The 20,600-nt window shown below is 28.7% G+C and overlaps 1 protein-coding gene across 2 annotated transcripts; it reads left to right on the top strand.

The window, feature by feature from the left end:
* Positions 1-3,477: 3,477 nt before the first annotated feature.
* LOC117211826 (zinc finger CCCH domain-containing protein 11A-like) lies at positions 3,478-15,476 on the top strand. Of its 2 annotated transcripts, none has more exons than XM_033456066.1 (6): positions 3,478-3,635; positions 3,889-3,988; positions 4,574-4,693; positions 4,784-4,958; positions 5,588-5,704; positions 14,297-15,476. In XM_033456066.1, exons 2-6 carry the CDS (start codon positions 3,929-3,931, stop codon positions 15,226-15,228), a joined length of 1,404 nt encoding a protein of 467 aa, XP_033311957.1. In that variant the 5' UTR covers positions 3,478-3,635; positions 3,889-3,928; the 3' UTR covers positions 15,229-15,476. The 2 variants fall into 2 exon arrangements, with proteins under 2 accessions (XP_033311957.1, XP_033311956.1); XM_033456065.1 differs by lacking the exon at positions 3,478-3,635 and adding an exon at positions 3,784-3,800.
* Positions 15,477-20,600: the final 5,124 nt, after the last annotated feature.

A 20,600-nucleotide genomic window follows, 5' to 3' on the forward strand; every position in this document is an offset into this window, starting at 1 on the left:
TTTGTATATTATCTTGTCTATCATATTTATGCTAGTAATTGCCTTTAGCTATTCAATAGTCATTATTCAAGCTATTGAATAGTTATTCAAATCTATTCAAGCTATTCAATAATCATTAAGATAACATTCAGTTATATAAGATGCACTTACATGAAATATACTGATTTTTACTATGAGCGAGTACAAGGCGATAAATAATGGCAATAGTAGTCAGTGTTTAGCATTTTCATTAATGAAACAAATAAAGAAAAGATTGGTGGAATGAATATTCTGGATACATACATGTGTATTTATGATATGCGATAATACACGTGTTAAAACGTGATGTATATATGAGGTTGTTAATAATTTTGCGCGCACGCGCGCGCGCCCACACACACACACACACACACACAATTAGTTATATATATTCATATATAATATATTAATTAATAGATAATATAATGGAATTATTATGTAATTTATTATTTATATTTAATATATAATTATTAATTATATATTAATATTAATATATTATGTATATAATATATAAATATTATGTAATATCTATATATACATATTTGTTGCATATATAGATATAAAACGTACATGATAGATTATAGTATGCTAGTCAAATTATTGCAATATATGTTTGGTTTTATAGCAGTGGTTGTTACCTAGTATGAAAACAGAGAATTGAATATAAATTTTTTACCAATGCTTTTTGTTCTTCTCATCGTAAATGTTCTGACGAATTTCATAGGCAACTTTTAAAGGAATGAGAAAATACAGTAAAGTAATATAATAAATGTAAGATATTAATGGATATTGAATGATAAATTATTTGAGCCTACCAGATAGATTGTCTAGCTTAAAATCAATGAAGAACGTTTGTTCGTATTAATGTATATGTATAAGATGTGTATAAGAGTGAATACATGTGATTTAATAATCAGTTACGTGATAAAAATAAAACTGACTATAATATACAATATACAATGATAATCTAAAATGTTTTGATAAGACTGTAAAACTGATGTTATTTCCTGTGTCATTTCCTGTATTTCTATTAAACTGAAGATATGCATTAATTGATATTTATCTTTGGAAATGAATAATATTGGACTACATTAAACCAAAATTAATAGTGTATTATAGTGGACTAATAATTTTGTCACATTGTATGTTGTGATATCTTGACATTTTATCATTGTATGTTACAATAAATTTAATTTCCAGGATGGGTTGCTGGCCAATCCTTTTGTTACAAAACATTGAGGTATTTTTCTAATGTGTATTAATGACAATTGCTAGTTAGATTTTTTTTATTTTAAAAATCTGATTTTTTTCAAACAAAACGAAAACAAAAACAGTTTTCTCCACTATAACAAATTTATTAAATTTAGTGTCAGTTTTTTTAAAATAAAAAAGTAAAATAAAATTTTTTAATTAATTCACATTAATATGAGATGTTGGAAGAATAATTTGTTTACACTTAAGTATTATGTAGAACATAAAAGTCTTGATTTCGTTGTATAATATTTGTTTACTTAGTCAGGATATTTAACTATTCGATTAGATTAAAATTTTTGTATTTTATCTCTATGATTAAATGTAAGTTCTACTTATTATGTTTTATTTTGTAAAATGTTATGTTTCTAAGATCTTGTATTTAAAATTTTATATTAAATTTTTATGATTAAAGAATTTTTTGTTGTGTTTATTACAATATGCTAAATTAAAATATTTTGGGACATGATCACAGAATCATATATAGGGAAAAATTTGAGTCTATTATGAAAATATATTATATGTTACATATATTATAGTGGAATGAACTGTACATTTATAGTTGTCTGTACATATCTTACATATCTGAGTATGTAAAAAAATTAAAACGCAAAAATTTTTGATGTACACATCACGTTTAAACATTGATATGTTCTTATAATCTATGTCTTATAACGGAATATTCAAGTTTTAATTTAATTATAATAAATCTTTACTTTCTTACTATACAATTATGTATGTTTAGTCCCTAAAAGAATAATGCTTGAATCTTTTAAATATTATATATTTGTTACATTGTAATATTGTATAATTTTATCAAATATGTTTGTTAAAAATATTAATTTAAAATGCTTCTTTTTCATTGTTATTGTATTTTGATTTCTGCAAAAATATCTTTATTGAAAACAATATTTATATTGTTGTATATAAAGCATATATTACTTCTAAGCTTTATATGTTGTTTAATATACGAAAAATTAAAATTTTATGATTGAATATAAGTTATCTTTATAATAAAATAAGATTTAAGACGTTATTTTAATGATTTTAAAGTATTTATTTTGATAAATTATTTTTTCTACTTAGTCGATTTAATTACACATTGTTCAAATTTCTGTTTTCTCTTTATATGAATATTTTAGGATGTAACTATTATATTGTTATGAATAAATTTTGTCACTTTCGATGAATTTATGTTAAAAAAATTATTATCTTGCAGTAATTCTGTGATAATTATAGTATTTAAGTAACTATATTTCAATATTTAACTTTATTTGTTAAATTCTAGCTTAAGAAACACATTATTTTAAATATTATATATATTTATTCAAACATATAATTTTTAAATGCAATTATTTTATAATTTTGTAATCAAATAGTGTATAATACAGGTAATGTACTTAATATTGACGTTAAGTATTAAAAGTGTATATTTATAAAATCATTTGTAAAAATATTATATGTTAGTATCTCTACTATACAATTTGTGACTGTTATATTACTTTAAATATGCAATTAAATTGTAAATCATTAACTTAAGTGTATTTATTAATCATTTTATATATAATATTATTTTATGGTTAAATATGAATGTAATACAGCTCAAAGAAATTATTTTTGAATACTTCTTTGGCTGAATATTTTGTATTTATTTTCGTTAAATACATATTATAACAAATGTATTGCAATTTATAAAAATCTGTTCTAAACTTACAGATGTAAATAAAATAAAGATGTAAATAATTACTTATTTCATTTATTATATTATATATTATATAATGTGCATAATTTGTTTTAGCTTAGTTCAGATAATATTTATTATTTCTTAGCAACGGTATATTATTTAATGGTATTATTAGCTGAAAATCAAACATGTTACATAAATCATCATTTTAGCATGTAAAGTAGCTCACGAAATACTTACGATAAAAAAACTTTTATATATATAATATATATATATATATATAAAACTTCTACAACTTTTACATGCATTTTCGGATTGGTTTCAAATTTGATCAATATAATCATCATAGTTGTGTCTCATGAAAGTGTTAGTAACGTTTGAAAATAATTTATATGACATATACAATTGTATATAAAAGCTTTTAACTTCATTCATGAGTCACTATAGCTGTGTAATAATTGTACTAATTCAAAAAGGGCGCGTAACAAGTCGTGTAGTTCCGTGTTTTCTCGGAAGTTTACGCCATCGTATCTGTAGCGGTAGCGAATAGCGTCACTAACGAAAGGGGCGACAAGTGCCACGGTCGAACTATTTACTTGAATCTGTGTGCGAGTTGATTTAGTGTGTGGGTCAAAGCGAAGGGGCAAAAAAGAAGTCATCCTAGGAATCACTGCCATCACACGTAAGTAATGAATATATATTGAATACATGATGAAAAAAGGTCATTATCGTCGGTACAAATATTGGTGGTTGCGAAACCTCTACATTCAAATTAATTTTCCATAACATTGGATCTGGCGGTTGAACACGATACATTATAAGTTGTAATCATGTTTCGCACAAAGTGGTAATGGATACTTCACTTTGATCTTTTTCGCTTTATTCCTACGAAATGTGACATTTAATAGTGATCTGTATAAATATTCTCTTTTCAGTAAAGAACACGATCACTCATCTTTCTATCGGTTCTTGCAAATGGAGCACAGTCATAAGAATACCGACTGTTATTTTTTCTATTACTCAACATGCACAAAGGTATGTAAAATATAAAATGCACGAAACATTCGTTGTATTTAATCATCACCGTAAAATTTTAAATGTTGGATAGATTTGTTCCATATTGTTTCTGATACATTGAATTCGCGAGGTTAGATCGGCCATGTTGGTGGCAGGCTCTACGATATCATCCGTCGTTTTAAAATAATTAGTGAATCGTGTTATTTATATATTACAACAGTTGTATTTCTTCATTTCATGATTACTTTGAACTTTTTTTACTTTGAAAAATTTAACTGTCGTATATTGTTTACTATGTTCGTGTCCGAAACAATTTTTGTTACTCATGATGGTAATATTAATTGAAAATTGTGATGTTTGTCATTATGTATAAATAATTAAATATTTATTTTCATAATGTATTATGAGAAATTATATGAAATAACGTTAACTGTTGAATTTTGAATTGTTGAAGTTTGAATTATAGATTGTTGCAGTATTTACATTGTACATGAGCACTGCAACTAATTATAACAATTCTTTGTTAGTTCATTATTATTATACTTTTGATGTATCTGTATTTTATTATTTGTTTTTTTTGTTAATTTATAATTATATTTGTAGGGTGATAACTGTCCATTTAGACATGAACCATCCGCCTTGGGTTGTGAAACAATGTGCGTATATTGGAAGCAGGGCAAATGCTTTGATGAACATTGTAACTTTAGGCATATGGAATTAAGAGTAAGCATCATTCAAATATTACAGATAAATAAATCATTAATTGGAATTTTAAATAGTTTACTAATGTTTCTTTGTTACTTGTTCGAATAGAAAAATCGCAAATCAATCCCGTGTTATTGGGAAACACAACCTGGCGGTTGTAGAAAACCACACTGTTCATTTATGCATAAAAACGCTCGTACAATTACTAATGATCCTATTAATCCAGTAAAAAATTTTGATTTAACATCAAAAACAATGAATCAAGAATGGTCAAATCGTCAAGGTAAGAGTATTATGTTATCATATGGGGTATTTCAAAATTAAACAATCAAATTATGTCAATATATAAAACAAGCATATTACATAAATATGGAAAATATTTTATTAACAAATATGTTTAAATGAGAATATTCAGTATGAAGTAATAGCAGATTTGTTAATATTTCAGTATGAAAGTAAATCAACAGTGCTTAACTAAATTGTTTATTTTAATTATATGTATTATTTTAAAGTATTGTAACTTTAATTAATTTTACATCTCAAAATGCTGTTCTTGTTTTTAATGAGAGCTTTATTATTTATTAATGAAATATTAAATGTAACATTCTGCATATTTTGTTTCTATATTATGTTGAACTTTCTCACGAATGTTATGCGATACATTATTGTTTTTATAACCTTTCATACAGGAATAAAATAAAATAAAAGGTCAATGATATTTTCATGATTAATATATTCATTATAATTAATTAATAAATTTTAAATTTCTGTTATATATATTCATAAAATATATTATTTAATTATTTAATTGTTTTGTTTTAGAATACCCTGTAAATTATGATTTTACAATATTTTATAACCTTATGTTGTTATTTTCATTTATTTTATAAGGTCTTTTTTCATTACTAACAGATGACACAAAATATGATGGTAGTAGTACTGAGTCAGATCAAGGTAGAGGAAGCAGTGAAGCAGGCAGTTTTATTGGTAGTCCAGCTGTTGATCCTCTTATCGTCAAATTTGAAGAAGGTATGAGGCTTTACTAGCCCCCCCGTCCATCTTTCAGCGTACATTATCTTACGTCGGCTACTCTTTCCCTTCCACCTAATCTACAAACAAGCATAAATATTCCTAATGCACTGAGTATTCCGAGTAACCTGACAATCCCTAATAACGTGTCTAACAGTCTCAACATACTAAACAATATTAACATTACGAACAATTTGAATATACCACAAGCTAATGTACAAAACTCACAAACTTCCCCTTGCCATCATGCATTATCATTTTCTCACCCACAAAATTTACATTCACATTCTCCTGGACAGTCATTGTCTCCACTACAAAATCAACAGAATTCTCCGCTGCTTCAGCAGCCATCATATTCACCTATTCATACTCAGCAAACTTCTCAACCTCAAACATCAAGATTTCCTTTCCCATACCTTGAAATGACGTCATATAGACGATTTTAAAATTACCGGGAATGCCCTAATTGTAACAATGTAAGTTTCTATCGACCAATAACCAGTATAGAAAAAATACGTTAATGAAATATTAAAACAAGGGAGAGAAACACAGATAAAATTATATGAAACAACTAAACATTGTCTTTTAAAAAAAGCTGGTGTAAAGTATTGTATAAACGTACAACATATACAATGCTTTATATGCAAAAGTGAAAAAGTTATACTTTCTATTTTGCAGTAAAATTGATTACAGATTTTTATATTGATTGAGCACCAGGAATGTTAGTACATTTCCGATACTTAATCGATTTTCACTTAATTTATCTGATTCATACAAGACTTGTAAATTAATATAATTAAGTTATTTAAGAAAGAAAAAGAAAAAAAAGACAAGTTCATTATGAGAAAACAGCTTAAGCTGTATCAATGTCACTAAAAACTTATATGATATTTTGCTAATAGTAATGGCTTTTTATAGTGTCAGATACATATTGATGTATTGTAAATTTCCACAAGATACGTTTTAAATTTCCTCTTCAATAATAAAGACTGCACTACTTAGAATTTATTGATACATATAATAAAATATTAATAGTTTTTATTTAGCTTACATAAAAAATGAAAGAGAGATAAAGATATATATGAAATTATATATATAAATATATGCAAGAAGAATATTTCATTAGTTATGAATATGTAGTGAAAAAGCAATAGGTGAACTATATCGTCGTCTTTATTATTGGATAGAATAAGGTTATAAAATTATATTGACATGTGAAGGATTTCTTTGAAAGATCATTTCGTACATTTGTGTACATAACACTTTAAGAATTATAGTCAAAGGTGTGTGTTGTTTCAATATAATGATTAAATTACACATATAATTTTGTATACACATACAGTGTATACCATGGGGAAGAGGGATAACATGCAACATTTAGATTGATCCGATAACTCTGTGTTCTCAGTGATATTGGTTTAAATTTACCGACTAGTTGTAATCAGAATTTACATCTATATTTGAACACAGTTATGGTTACATTATAATTATATTATAAATTAGAAAAGTTGAGAGTAACTGTATCATCAAAAATGAGCATGGTAACCTAATCATAAACTAAAGGAAAAAAAAAACAAAAAAGAACAGAATAGAACGAAAAAAGCAAAAAAAAAAAAAACGTAGATTTGAATATCAATTTTTGCAGGGGCTGCTATATCTAAACTTTGCCTGTAGCCCTCTAACTGCCTATGGCTATCTTTCTCCAGCGGCAGCGCGATGAGCCTTGAATTTTCCCGAATGCCGCATAATAGAAAAAACAAGATCGGAGTACTCACGTCTTTTCGTTGTGCTATAACACTAACGAAACACGAACCTATACTGGATGAAATAAGAAGATAGCTATGGGTCGTCGCTTTGCCACACACACACGATTTGAACTCGCACAGATTTCTTGATAACCAATTCGACATCCGAGACTGGTTTAGGGTGAAGTAGTTTGTTTAGTTTTTAATTGAGACTGAGTTTTCATATGTTTGATGTTTGATCGTTTGAAAAAGGCTCAAAAGAAAGGATACTTCTTTCATCAGTGAGATGCCCTTGAAGCATAACCATTTGTGCAAATTGATGAAAAAAAAAACAAAAAATCCAAAAAAAGATTATTCTAACATGTACTAATTTTTTGTTTGTGATTTTTAATACGGTTATGCTTTGAGCTAGATGAAGCGTAAGCGAGAGAAAAATATTATTCGAGTCGAATACTGCCCCAGATATATGTGCACATACGCGCATTTCTTTTTGGTATAGTGTTGTATGTATTTTTTACATGCGATTCGTAATAATGTTTTTCGTTTGAGAAGAAAGAAAGACGATAAAGGCGAGATGGACGAACAAGAACGAACAAAGATATATGAACCTTCATTTATAAGGATATATATACATATGTATAAGCAGTATCTGATTCAATCGTAATATCCCAGCCTTGATTTATAATATAGCGCGTACACATGAAAGAAATATGATAAATGCCTTCATATGTTTTGGCTTCCCACACGAATTAGCGAGTTTTCAAATGGCATGGGATAATAAGTATAAAACGAGCAATAGCAGTATAGCTATTCGTGTCTAGACGAAATTTGTTAATAGCAGCGTGTTGTATCAAAATTTTGTTGTGTTGTACAAACAGAAAGGAAAGAAAATCGCTTCTAAATCTTTCGATGTATAAAAGAGGGAAACGAATATTTTTCATCGAATCACGCTGCACGAGACAACACGAATCTTGAATCTGTATAAAAAGAAATTCTAACGTAAACATAAAATCTTGCAGCATGTTTCGTTTTACTCAAAGTTTCAATTATCGAAAATGTAAGAAATCTCCATGGTGAACGAGAACGAATGAGAAATTAATGACAGCATCGGGATTAAGAGAACTTTTTATTCTGATGATTCCTTTTAACGAGTTTTTTCAAATTTGTTGATAAGTGAATGTTAATCGTTCGATCTCGACCGAGGGAAATTTTATAGCTTAGATTCGTTTCTTTCGCCGATGATATCGTTATTCGATTATGTTGGATATTCTTGTACTTCGTTTTCCTACGATGAATCAGCGATTAAGAAGATTAGAGCAGAAAGCGAAGGAGATCGCACGGGAATATCAAATAAACGATCGAACAGTGAGGTTATATAATATAAATACGAAAAAGCTACGAGTATAAATATATGAATATATATCGTCACAAATATATATTTGTGTATTTATACATAAAAACGAGATAATTCCTAAGGAAAGAGGAAAATGCAACTTTATATCACGTATTGCATGCATACACAGATACATATTTACATATACGTACTCTTAAAAAAGAAAAAGAAAAAAAAATAATAAAAAAAGAGAAATAAGAGCGGAACTTGGTGGAATAGTACGTGTAAATTTTGTTTCAGTCGCATCGTGATCGAGTAATAATTATATAATTGCTTCATTATTAGAAATATTTAAAAAAGAGGAAAAAAGACGTAGAATTTCTCATCATAAAAATATTCTAGATCCCAATGAAAGCAAGAATATATATGTACATATATATATGAATATACATATATTCCTTATTTTTATTACGGAATACTATTTGCGCCTAGATCCGCACGAAGAGATATGATGAAAATAAAAAAAAAATTAAGTGTAATCTGCATTACGAGACTATCGTACAGCATGACGAAGTAATTATATTCTATTTAACTGCTAAATGATATATCCACGATCGAAATTAATCGTCGCCGTGTCTGAATGTCATCATCGATCACAAAATCGATAAATTCGGGATTATTATTGATTCTGCGGTTTTATACGGGTAGAATTCTACGTTCTAGTGCCTAAATTTTTGTCTTTACCTTTTATTGAATTTCTCTTTTTGATTTCGATGAAAGCAAAAACAGCAACAACAAAGAAGGGTTAGAATAGAAAAAGAAAAGAACCTATTAGTTTGAGATAGGAATAGCAGTGATCTTGAATCTCAAGATAACACTGCAGGATCTTTGTATTTTTTTGTTTAACTCTTGAACATAAATATGCGAATGAAAAGAACAAAATTTGTGATGTAGATCAAGAAACGTGCATGGAGAAGGGAGAAGGAATGAAAAGAAGAATGAGAAATGCGGATAAGCTTGAAAAAAAGAAAAATTATATATTATAGGCGATATAATAAGTGAGAGAGTGCGTGTATGTACGAGAAATTTCTCGATTTTTCGCTTTTTTCCTTTTTTTTCGCTATTAACAGTCTCCTGTCAGGAAAAAATATTCATTTAAAAGAAAAAAATGAAAAAGAACAAAATACGCGATAATAGTACGATACAGGTCAGTTTGATAATTACATTACATTGTAATTATTGAAATATTTGTTTCCCAATATATGTTTTTGTAATATATTTGCAAATAATGAGAAATAGAGGATCGCGTTCGCGAGAGTTAGAAAGAAGTCAGAGAATGGCGAAAGACGTGAAGAATGAGAAAAAGTTCCGTGACAGGCACGCTATACTGTCGAAAATAGATGCAGAGTTAAATGATTGTTTGAAATGCAACAAGATCGTCTTTTGACCCGTTCTCGCGCAGCAAGTGCAATTATCGCATGTTCTTTTCAAAGCACAGGGCCTGTAATGCGTGCCACTTCTTGGCGAATGTGTGTGTGCGTGCTTATTGAGAGACGAAATAGTGTAAAACTTAACTTAGTACGTTTAACGAGCGAGGAGAAGGAAAGAAAAGAAAAAGAGAGAAAAAAGATCAGTAGCTGGACTCGTGCCGCCGGCGACGACCTTTAATCGCTATTTATTATAGTCGAATAACATTAGTAATTTTAATATATCGTTTGTTTCGTTCGTGTCAACGTTCAGCCAATCAAACGACGCTGGTTTGGCTTGATTTACAATTAATTACCGTGAGATTCTTTCGATTGATTGAAAGAGTCGTTGATTACAAAATCATTCGCTTATCACAGGATCGGTAATTTACGTTTTCGTTTTCTACTGTATTTTATAAAAGAAAAATTTCTCGGTCGATCATTGCAATTTATATAATAACACTCTTTATATAAATTCTTTTTTGTTTCGTTGGTATTTTTCAAAGGTCTCAAATTTTAAAGCTTTCCTTTTTTTCCCTTTTGTAACATGCTTCTCGAGTTGTGTTTTTTTCTCCGTTTTAAGGGGTGTTCAATATGCTTTTTTGTTTTTCTTTGATCTGTGAATTATTTTTATTTTTAATTGTTAGTTATCGTGTGCGTTCAGCTGCAAATTGTTCTTAAATCATTGTCCCCCATTCGGGAGATGAATCTTTATTCGAATTATATTATATTACTTCGTCGATAGATGACTTTTTTTTCTGTTTTGTTCCTTTTCCTTTTTTATTTATTGTTACCAAAAGTCGTCATTGCAGCGGCATGACCGTTATTGTCTGTCATTCGTATCTCTGTTGTATTGATATATATTGTTACTTATTTGCGTATTTTTCCTCGAATTGTAACGCATGTGTTCTCGAAGTCGCGCGTGCGATGCTTGGTCAACGGCAATTTCAAAAATATGTCTCTATTCCAATATCTATATTCACAAAAAGAAAAATTTGCAAAATATTAACAGGAAAATATAATTATTGAAATAATTAACACAAAAAGAATTATCCTATATTAAAAATGCAAGAAATTATATAGTTTTTAATGATTGAATCATTTCATTGAAAAATTAATAAAGAACGAAGGAAATTGTCGTTGAATTCGTTTAAAATAACTTGTAAGCCTTTGTTTGGCGATTGACGATGAAACAAAAGGTGAGCAAGTCTCTTCAATTTCAAAAATAAAAACTGATTCGATTAAAAGTGAGAAAGTGGGGGTTGAGAAAGTAGAGAGAGAGAGAGTGAGAGAGAGAGAGGGAGAAACAGACAGACAGACAGACAGACAGACAGACAGACAGACAGACGGACAAAATAGACAGGCGGACAGAGAATGAGTAGAGGAGAGGAGAGGAGAGGAGAGGAGAGGAGAGGAGAGAGAGCGAGAGAGAGAGAGAGAGAAAAGTAGAGAGATTATACGCTGAATATGCGATAAATAATTCCGTACTAATCCATGTAAACGAATGGAAAATATTAATTTTTACCGAGACGATTATTTGGATTCCAATAAACTTGATGCCATGAAATGAAAGGGAAAATAATGCTAGTGTGACAGAGACAATTTTTCCAATTTATTATTTATTTATAAAGATACAAGATTCGCGTTTTATAAAATTAATTGTATCGTCTTTTTACATTGGTCGAATAGTTTTTTTGGGCCTATTTTTTTGCATTTGTTGTATCGAATCTGAAACTATCACAAATAGTTATTTTTGCATTTATCCAAGGCATTATTATACAACAATTGCATCATACTTTAATATCTAATTAAAAATTAAGAAATATTCTATTTAAAAATTATAAAACACTGTAATTTTTTAATTGATTGATTCATTAATGATTTAATGATTAAAAATTACAAAATAATGTATTTTAATATTTCGTTTAGTTTTAAAGTCATCACTATTGCCCTGGACTAATAAATAATCAGTAAATTGCAAAAGCAATCCCAGCGTTGAAATAAATATTATTTGTGATAGTTTTTCTTTCAAATTGCGTTTCAAAATTTTTCAGAATTTCTCATTGAGTGTTGCGAAGCATTTGATCCTTACTAATTTGTGTTTTGTGAAATTTACCATGTCTGCCGCTCTTTTGCGTTAAAACTATGCATTGCGACACTTGATATTGCGAATACCGCATAGTGACACATACCTTTTTTTCACGACCGAATTGTTGTCCGGAATAATTTAATCCACGTGATTGCAAATGGATGATCAAATTAATTTGTAAAATGTTCACAAACATTGTACTCAGTTAAAAAAGAAAAGAAGAAAAACAAGAAAAGGGAGATTTTTCGACAACTACTAAATTAAAGATAATTAGACGACAATTTCACTCGAAACTCGGATTTTTTGGTTATTTTCTCATCGTCAACTTTTTTCTTTGTCGATGATCGATTCTTTGACTGTGTTGTGCCATTGTCGTGCGTTTATCCACGTTTTCTTATTTTTAATATATCTATAATATTTATTATATAAGTATATATATACACACATATATATTAAATATTATATTAAACATTATATTAAATATATATAAAATATTTATATATTTATATATATTCATATCCATATATATAAATAAATAAATATATTAAATATATATATATATATGTTATACAATATACATTATATGTATTATATATATACATATACATTGTAAAATTCTTAGGCCATTTAAAAAATATTTTTATACAGGAACAAGTCTTTATGGCCCTTCTTGTTTGTAGGTTTTCTCGATCCACAATTTATTTAGGAATAGTGTTTTAAATTAGAAAAGGGAAATCAAAAACGTGAAAATTATTTGAAATGTTAAAATAGAAATGACAGTTTAAAATAAATTTGTTCACATATTATTCAGGGAAAACAAAAGAAAGTTGCACAAAATATCAATTATTTCAAGTTAATAAATATTTTTCAATATATTATTAATAACTCTTGAATTTATATTTTTTTAGCAAATTACCAATAATGCTAGAGTCAAATATTTCTCCCGTAGTTAAAACGGAATTTATTTTTTAATAAAGGAAAATTAAATTTTTTAATAAAAACAAAAGATTTCCATTTGATATCTGGCTTAAGATTTTTGCACAATATTGCATATACATATACATATGTATGTATCTATATAAAAGAAAGAGAGAAAGGAAAAGATTGTTTTAAATATTGGCTGGTTCGTGTACTTCCCAATTGTGTGGAGAAAGAAGCCTGGAGGGAACTAGAAAAAAATCCAAAAGCGACGAATTTTCAAAGAGATTTTTGAAAAGTAATTAGTAAACAGAGAACCAAAAAGAGAAAGAGAGAGAGAGAGAGGAAATAAGAGAGAAAGGAGCACAAAGAGATGATAACGACGACGATACTAATTTACCTATTGGATTTTAAGCATAGATTACCTGATCACGTAAAATCAAAGAAGTTTGTACAATTAGTGCTAGTTACTCTTAAACTGTAGGAAATAAGAAATTGTTAAAAGGAACGAAAAGAAAAAGAAAGACACAAAAAAAGATAGAAAAAGGGAGGAGAGAGATGGATCACCGAACTCATATCCAAGGAAAATCGGTCAAAGTATTGGAATTGTACTCTACATTTTCGTTGTTTCTATTTTCAAACTCAAACTTTTCCCCATAATCTCAACCGGAGATCGAAGGCTACTTCAATCTACCAAAAACGACAATTAGACAATAACAGAAATAATCTACGATCAAAACTCAGAGTAAGCTCACTTTAGAGTTAATTAAGAGCCTTTCAAATAATTCTAATCTAAAAGATGCTTGGGAGACGCCAAATAGAATTTTGAAACGAATCAAAAGTAAACATAAATAGAGACTTTTAAAAGAAAATTCTTAAACAAATCAAAAGTAAACACACAGAAATTTTTTAAAATATTTGTAAAATGTTGTAAAATAAACGAGAGATGAAACATATCTAAGGATTTTAACAACAAAATGGAACATTCTCGTTCAATAATAAAACAAAGATTTCCGCAATTTCGTGGTATGTTTCTTCCAGAATCGGACAATGAAAGTGTACCGTCTCCGGTAAAGCCGCAGCTGAGGGTACCATACTGCAAGACATACGAGGAGATTCGTCTGGAGGAGATTCAAGCCGAAAGCGCCGCCTACTATTCCTATCAGACTGAAGACTATCAGAATGATGTTGGTGGCGGGAAGATCAAGACTCGTAGGACCAAAAAAATCTGTCGGTATCTGTCAATGAACAACGATTCGAGCGACAAAAAAGGATTGGACTTCAAGGTTCTTTCACTGGATGAAATTCGTCGTCGAAAATACAAAGGTTTTGAAGAAAATAAAATCAGAAGCATAGAATCGATGGATTCAATCAATACAAAGGAATCGACAGGATTTCTGAAAGACGCCGTAGAAACAGAAGCTGAATTTAAAGAAGCAATTTCTGTTAGAGGAGTGAAGAGACGTTTGGAAAATGTAGAAGAGGACACTTCTAAGCGCAAAGTGAAGTGTAATAACGATCGTAGCGTCATCTCGAGCAGTGTGCCGCCTGTGAAGCTCAGAAGATCTCCAAAGAGGTTGAGTTTGCTGCTCAGTGAGGAACGAGATGAAAAAATTGGCCAGGAGGAGCAAATCGAAGAAAAGAAAGAAGGATCTGGTAGAAATAGTCCCGAATCAAGTTCTATGGAAAGATTGAACGAATCACAGTCGATGAGTTCGAATAGTAGACCTAGGAAGAATGAAGTTGAGGTTAGATTATGTGATAGCAGCACGAATGAGGATCAGGTGCAATTAGAAATAAGTGAACCGAAGAAATCGGTTGATACGTACACTGTAGTGGATTCTAAAGAAGCAGACAGTTTGTTGAATGTAAATGAAGAGGATTATTTGACATTGGACATGGCGTCGGATGATATTTTGAAGGACATCGACGCGTTGCTCAAAGATAAAACCTCGATTTGGAGGAGAAGCTAAGGAACGTGTACTTATGTGAAAAATCGACTGGAATAACATTTGCTCATTTTCTATGGTTTGTTTCTCTTTCTATCAATAAGTGATGAGTGGAGAAATAAAATTTTTCGGTCGACTTATTTTCCACATTTTCGAACTGACTGAGGGATTCTGTCTGGTTTTTTTACCACAAATCAGATAAGTGAGACTGTCCATAGATAGAATTTTGTCGTAGGTTGATTCTTCAATAGACGAAGAAGATGTTTAGATAATTATCCTACTAATTATCGTTGTGAAGACTAGTAAAAGTTGAGGAGAATCGTATCGTCGAATTCGATTGTTTCGTGGAGGCCTGTATTCTATTTAAGCGATATGGGCGTGATTTGTTTCTGAAGGAATGAATGAAGAATTTTAGATTCTTGCGTGGCTATTGATCAATACCTAATATTTTTGTTCCGACTTAGCAGAATATACAGGGTATCCCTGTAATCAAGGTATGATTACATAACACTCTACGTGATAAAGCAAATTGAAAATATAGAATAACATTTGCCAAACTTGTCAAATATATTTAAACTTTGCTAATTCCAGGCTACACAAGAGTAGATAATCGATATAAGGTTATTCTACGTGCAGGAACAGAATACAATTTTTTCATAGGATCAGTTTCCGTTTCCGATAATATTAAATTCGACAATTTGTTAAATGCACGTATTACATCAAATCAATTTTTAATTAAATACGTTAAATACGAAGCCTATTTTCTTGAAAACGAGACTTTAAACGGAAGAATTGTATTCCACATTTTTGTCTAATTTTCGCATGTGGAATAATTTCCTGCTGATTGTTCACGCGCATACGAATAAGTAATTATTCAAGTTCACGTGTTGTACCAAACAAATTTTTAAATTCGATTTTATTAAAAATGAAAATTCCGTATGAAAAACTTTTATTTTATATCTTCGAGTTATTTTTTACGTAGAATCACGCATTTGTTGATTGTACTACGATAGCTGGGATACTCTGTGTTCTTAGTATTTTGAATATTTTTAAAATTTAATATTCAATTTCATTCAACATTTTTTCTTTTATCTACTTAATATAAAATAACTAAAAATTGGAAGAATGAATGATTGATTTGAAAAAATAAATTAATTTGGGAAAAATAGTTTCGGTATAATGTTTGCAGAAGGTTCTTGTTTATTATTCCAGTATTTTTTTGTTCGATATGATTTTAATACAGTGTTATGTATCTTATTATATAATTTCTGTGTTATAACATTTGGTCACGATGATTACTCTCGGAAACGAATGCATTTCCACCGTTTTTATTTATCCTTTCGTATTTTTCTTCTGATTACTATACGTGTTTTATTTACTCCAACAAACGAGATAAAATTTCTGGTACATTATATATGTATTACATTTATATACAGAGTATAAAAAAATAATGATCTGAAATTTTAAAAACTTACAATATTTATTAAGCGGAATAAAAGATGCTTAATCAATATTGAATCTATAATTAATTTTTTCAACAAAAACGTAATTTTATATTTTCAAACAATTTAGGTACTTACGTCTCGTGGTAATACTATTATTAACATTTATTATATAAATTAAATTTAATAAAATTTAATAATAAAATTCACACGTAAACAGAAATATTTATCGAAATTGAAGTTTAAAGAAAGATACCACCAATATCAATAAAATATCATAGCCAACCGTAACATTTTGTTATTTATTTCAAAGAGACGTTTGATTTGTTTTTCATTTATATTCAATATTGTGTTATCTTGTCTGATAGATATATACACATTTTCTACTTTTATAATTCAACTACGTTATTAAATAATGTAGTTGATTAAATTAATAGAATTCAGTAAACTAAGTTTGGGGGCTAAGATTATATTCTATGCTATCTACAAGTATTGATTTTAGAACCAATGTTGATTGAACATTTTTTATTCTTTTTAGTAGATATCGTAAGTTTTTAAAGTGTAAGATACTTGCTTTTTTAACATTCCTATTATACAGGATAATTCACCTAATTTTAAGTCATCAAATAACTTATAACTCTGATTTTTTATATGAAATGTGTATCATGTGACATTTCTCTGAAATGTCTTTTCTTATAACAGTCAAAATTACACGATTAATTTAATTACTCTGTATATAAATAATTAAATAATTTAAACAAGATGATAAAATATTCTTTATTCTCGTGTAGAATGAGATACTTAACGAATAATATTTCAATGTAGCTCCATATTTCCTAAAAATACGTTGTTAGAGAAACATCGCCTTTAAGCATATTTTTTACTGTCCAACGTTTTTACAATTATTTTTAATCCAAATTATTTTTATTTTGGAGAGTCATTTGCAGAATATTAAATGATTGTCAAAAACTAGAACATTTATTAAATTAAAAATATTTGAAGACCAATATTGGACTCAAAATGTCAATTACATTCTTCGTTGTGTAGAATGATTTAAATTTCGCTGTCGCTAAGGATTTTTCAAAAGCAGTTTCGGTTGAAATTGAATCGAGATCAAGATATAATTGATTATTATAAAATTGCAGCAGGATTAATTTGTTCAAAATTTTGTATTCTGTGAAAAATAATAACAACTAATAAGATAGTATCAATGTGTATACATGTCTGTTTAATGTGAAATTCTTTGATCTATTCTATTTTAGATATATTACGAAACTTTGAATTGAATGGAAGAGTTCTTTGACATCACGCTAGTATTGTCAGTAGCTTTACTATAATATTAATAATTTTTACTTTTAATTTTGTTGTCAATTTCAAAATGTCGTTAGATATTTGTTCAAAAAGAAAAGTTTCGTAAAATATCGAAAATATAAATTATCGAAAAAGTATGGATGAAAAAATGAACTTATTAAAAGAAAGTAACATAACATGAATGACGATTAAAAATAATTAAAAAGTATTTAAAAAATAATTATCGACTAATTAAATAATAATTTTTTAATTTAATTAAATGTTATTTTCCAAATGAATTGGTACAAAAGATTTGAGCACTTTCTTAAAATGTGAAATTTTTACATTTTTAAGTGATATTTAATTCTCTTTTAATCAAACTACAAACCTATACGCTTACAATCAAGCTACACCTGTGCTTAGACGAATAAACCAAATTCTGTGAAAATTGTTGCCTACGTTTTATTCGATATGAATCTTGTGGTAGGAATTAGAAGGTCGACGAATTCCATGTTGTTTCTCCAAAAGTTAAACGAATTTGTAGATTATTCTGTTGGTCATTCGATATTTCTACAGATCGAGGTACCTTCTGATGCGTATTGTGCCAAAGAAGTATTAAATTAGAACAAATATACGATTATTACATTTGCAAACTACTGCACGTTATGTTTGTTTTCCTTTTTATAAGTTCTATTATATTGATTTATTGGTATTTTTTAAAATTGAGATATACGAATGACGAAGGAAAACTCGAATTTATTATTTTTAAAGTAATCAATTAAAGTAGTGTTGTAATATGTATTTTAGTAGAATTTTGTAATTGTAATTTTATAATAGTAACTTATATTTGAAAATGTCTGAGTTATGAATTATTTAAACATTCACGTAGATTTCATCTTATACTTTGTATAACCTGATATACTTCAATATAATCAAATATTTGAGAATATCGAAATATTCTATAATGAGAATTTCTAAGGTAAGTGTTATTCAAAATTAAAATATATAGATATTAATTAATATATTGTGAAATGATATTAAGAAGGAAATTGTATTTATTTGTTTTATATATGTCGGAGATGAAAAGACATCGGAGCCTTCCCTTTGGAACTTCGGGAAAATCCCTTAACACCGTAATATAGATTCTATCATAGGCGTAATTAAACAATTGCCGTCATTCGATCCGATTGTATTTGTTCGAGATTTGTGATAATGAGCTTGGGCTCGAAGCGACAGCCAGTCGCCGAACGTAGTCGCGGTCAAGGGATGAACGTTTTGTCTAACAAAGGTATGGAGTAATAGTATAGCTCTCCTTAAAAAGAAATAGTTGTAGCGGCACTCGATAGTAAACATTTCAACGGTTTCTGTCCTGTGGTTCGCCACACGCAAATCCTATTCTTCGAGTAAGATGATTGCCAGATGTCGATGCGTTGCCGCACTACAGCTTTCCCTCGAGGGCGGCTAGCATCTTTTTCTAACCACCAACATGGAAATTGACCAATTATCAGCAACGTCAATTTCCCTCACTTTCTGAACGAAGGCTATCCTCGACGAATCCGATGATCTCGTGTCCTTAGACACACCCCATCATAGTTTTCCTCCGCAGCATCATCGCGACAGAAAGTCATTCTCTCGTGAGGTCGTATTAGCGAGTTACTTAGTGTCTGTACGCTCGGTGGATATTCCTCGTTTTAACAAAGAGTCTGACTTAGATATCGTGAGCATGTTCATCTATCATCCCGTTGACCGCGGATTCTTTATTGAACCTAGGATCATTGTCATTAGTTTCTCGAGTATCTAATTACCGCGGTTACTTGTCTAATTCTATAATAATCGTATTTGCACTAGTCAATGTCTTCTCTATTGCATAACGACAACGTGTAATCCGAACGAAAATTCGTTTCACGCCCCTAACTCTGATTCTAATGTAAACCCGACATATAGAATGACATAAAAATTTCTTTCATTTCGTTTTTTTAAGATAACTTCGGGATAAATTTGATTTTCTCTTTTGTGCGGACTGATACATTTCTTTTAGCATACTTGTATTCTTTTAAATAAACGACTCGAATATTTAGTCATTTACAAAATAATAAATAAAATAATTGTTTCGAAATATTATTTCACATGTTCAAAATACATATGTTGTAGTGGTTTTTTTCAAATAAAAATTCTCAAAGAAAATAAAACGGGTTTTAAAAATTATATTTCTATGCTTTCGTGGCATATAAATTAACAATTTCAAAATATTTTATTATATTTCAAAGAATAATGCAATCGAAGATTAATACGTATAAAGTTTATTTGAAGTACTTCAAAATTAGTTTCAAAAATTAAAATAGGCTTGATTCGTAAGAAATTAATATTAAGAACATCCATGCGCAAAAAGTAACGCTCTATAATCAAGATGTTGAAAAAATAAATATTTTATTACGAATTCTCTTTCCTTTTGGATAGAGATAACTATTATTGTCCGAAATAAATACATACATATATGTCGAAATAAGTTATTTATTTGATATAAATAGTGTTTAAAAATAAAAACGAGAAGGAGAGCACTCATTGTCAGTGCGGTAGGAGAGTAACAACGTACATATTATATAGTTTTTGTTGTATGAAAAGATACTATTTAGTATTAATTATTTTCAACCTAATACAAGCTAA

Source organism: Bombus bifarius, unplaced genomic scaffold (assembly GCF_011952205.1).
Source record: "Bombus bifarius isolate JDL3187 unplaced genomic scaffold, Bbif_JDL3187 scf7180000008247, whole genome shotgun sequence".
NCBI lineage: Eukaryota > Metazoa > Arthropoda > Insecta > Hymenoptera > Apidae > Bombus > Bombus bifarius.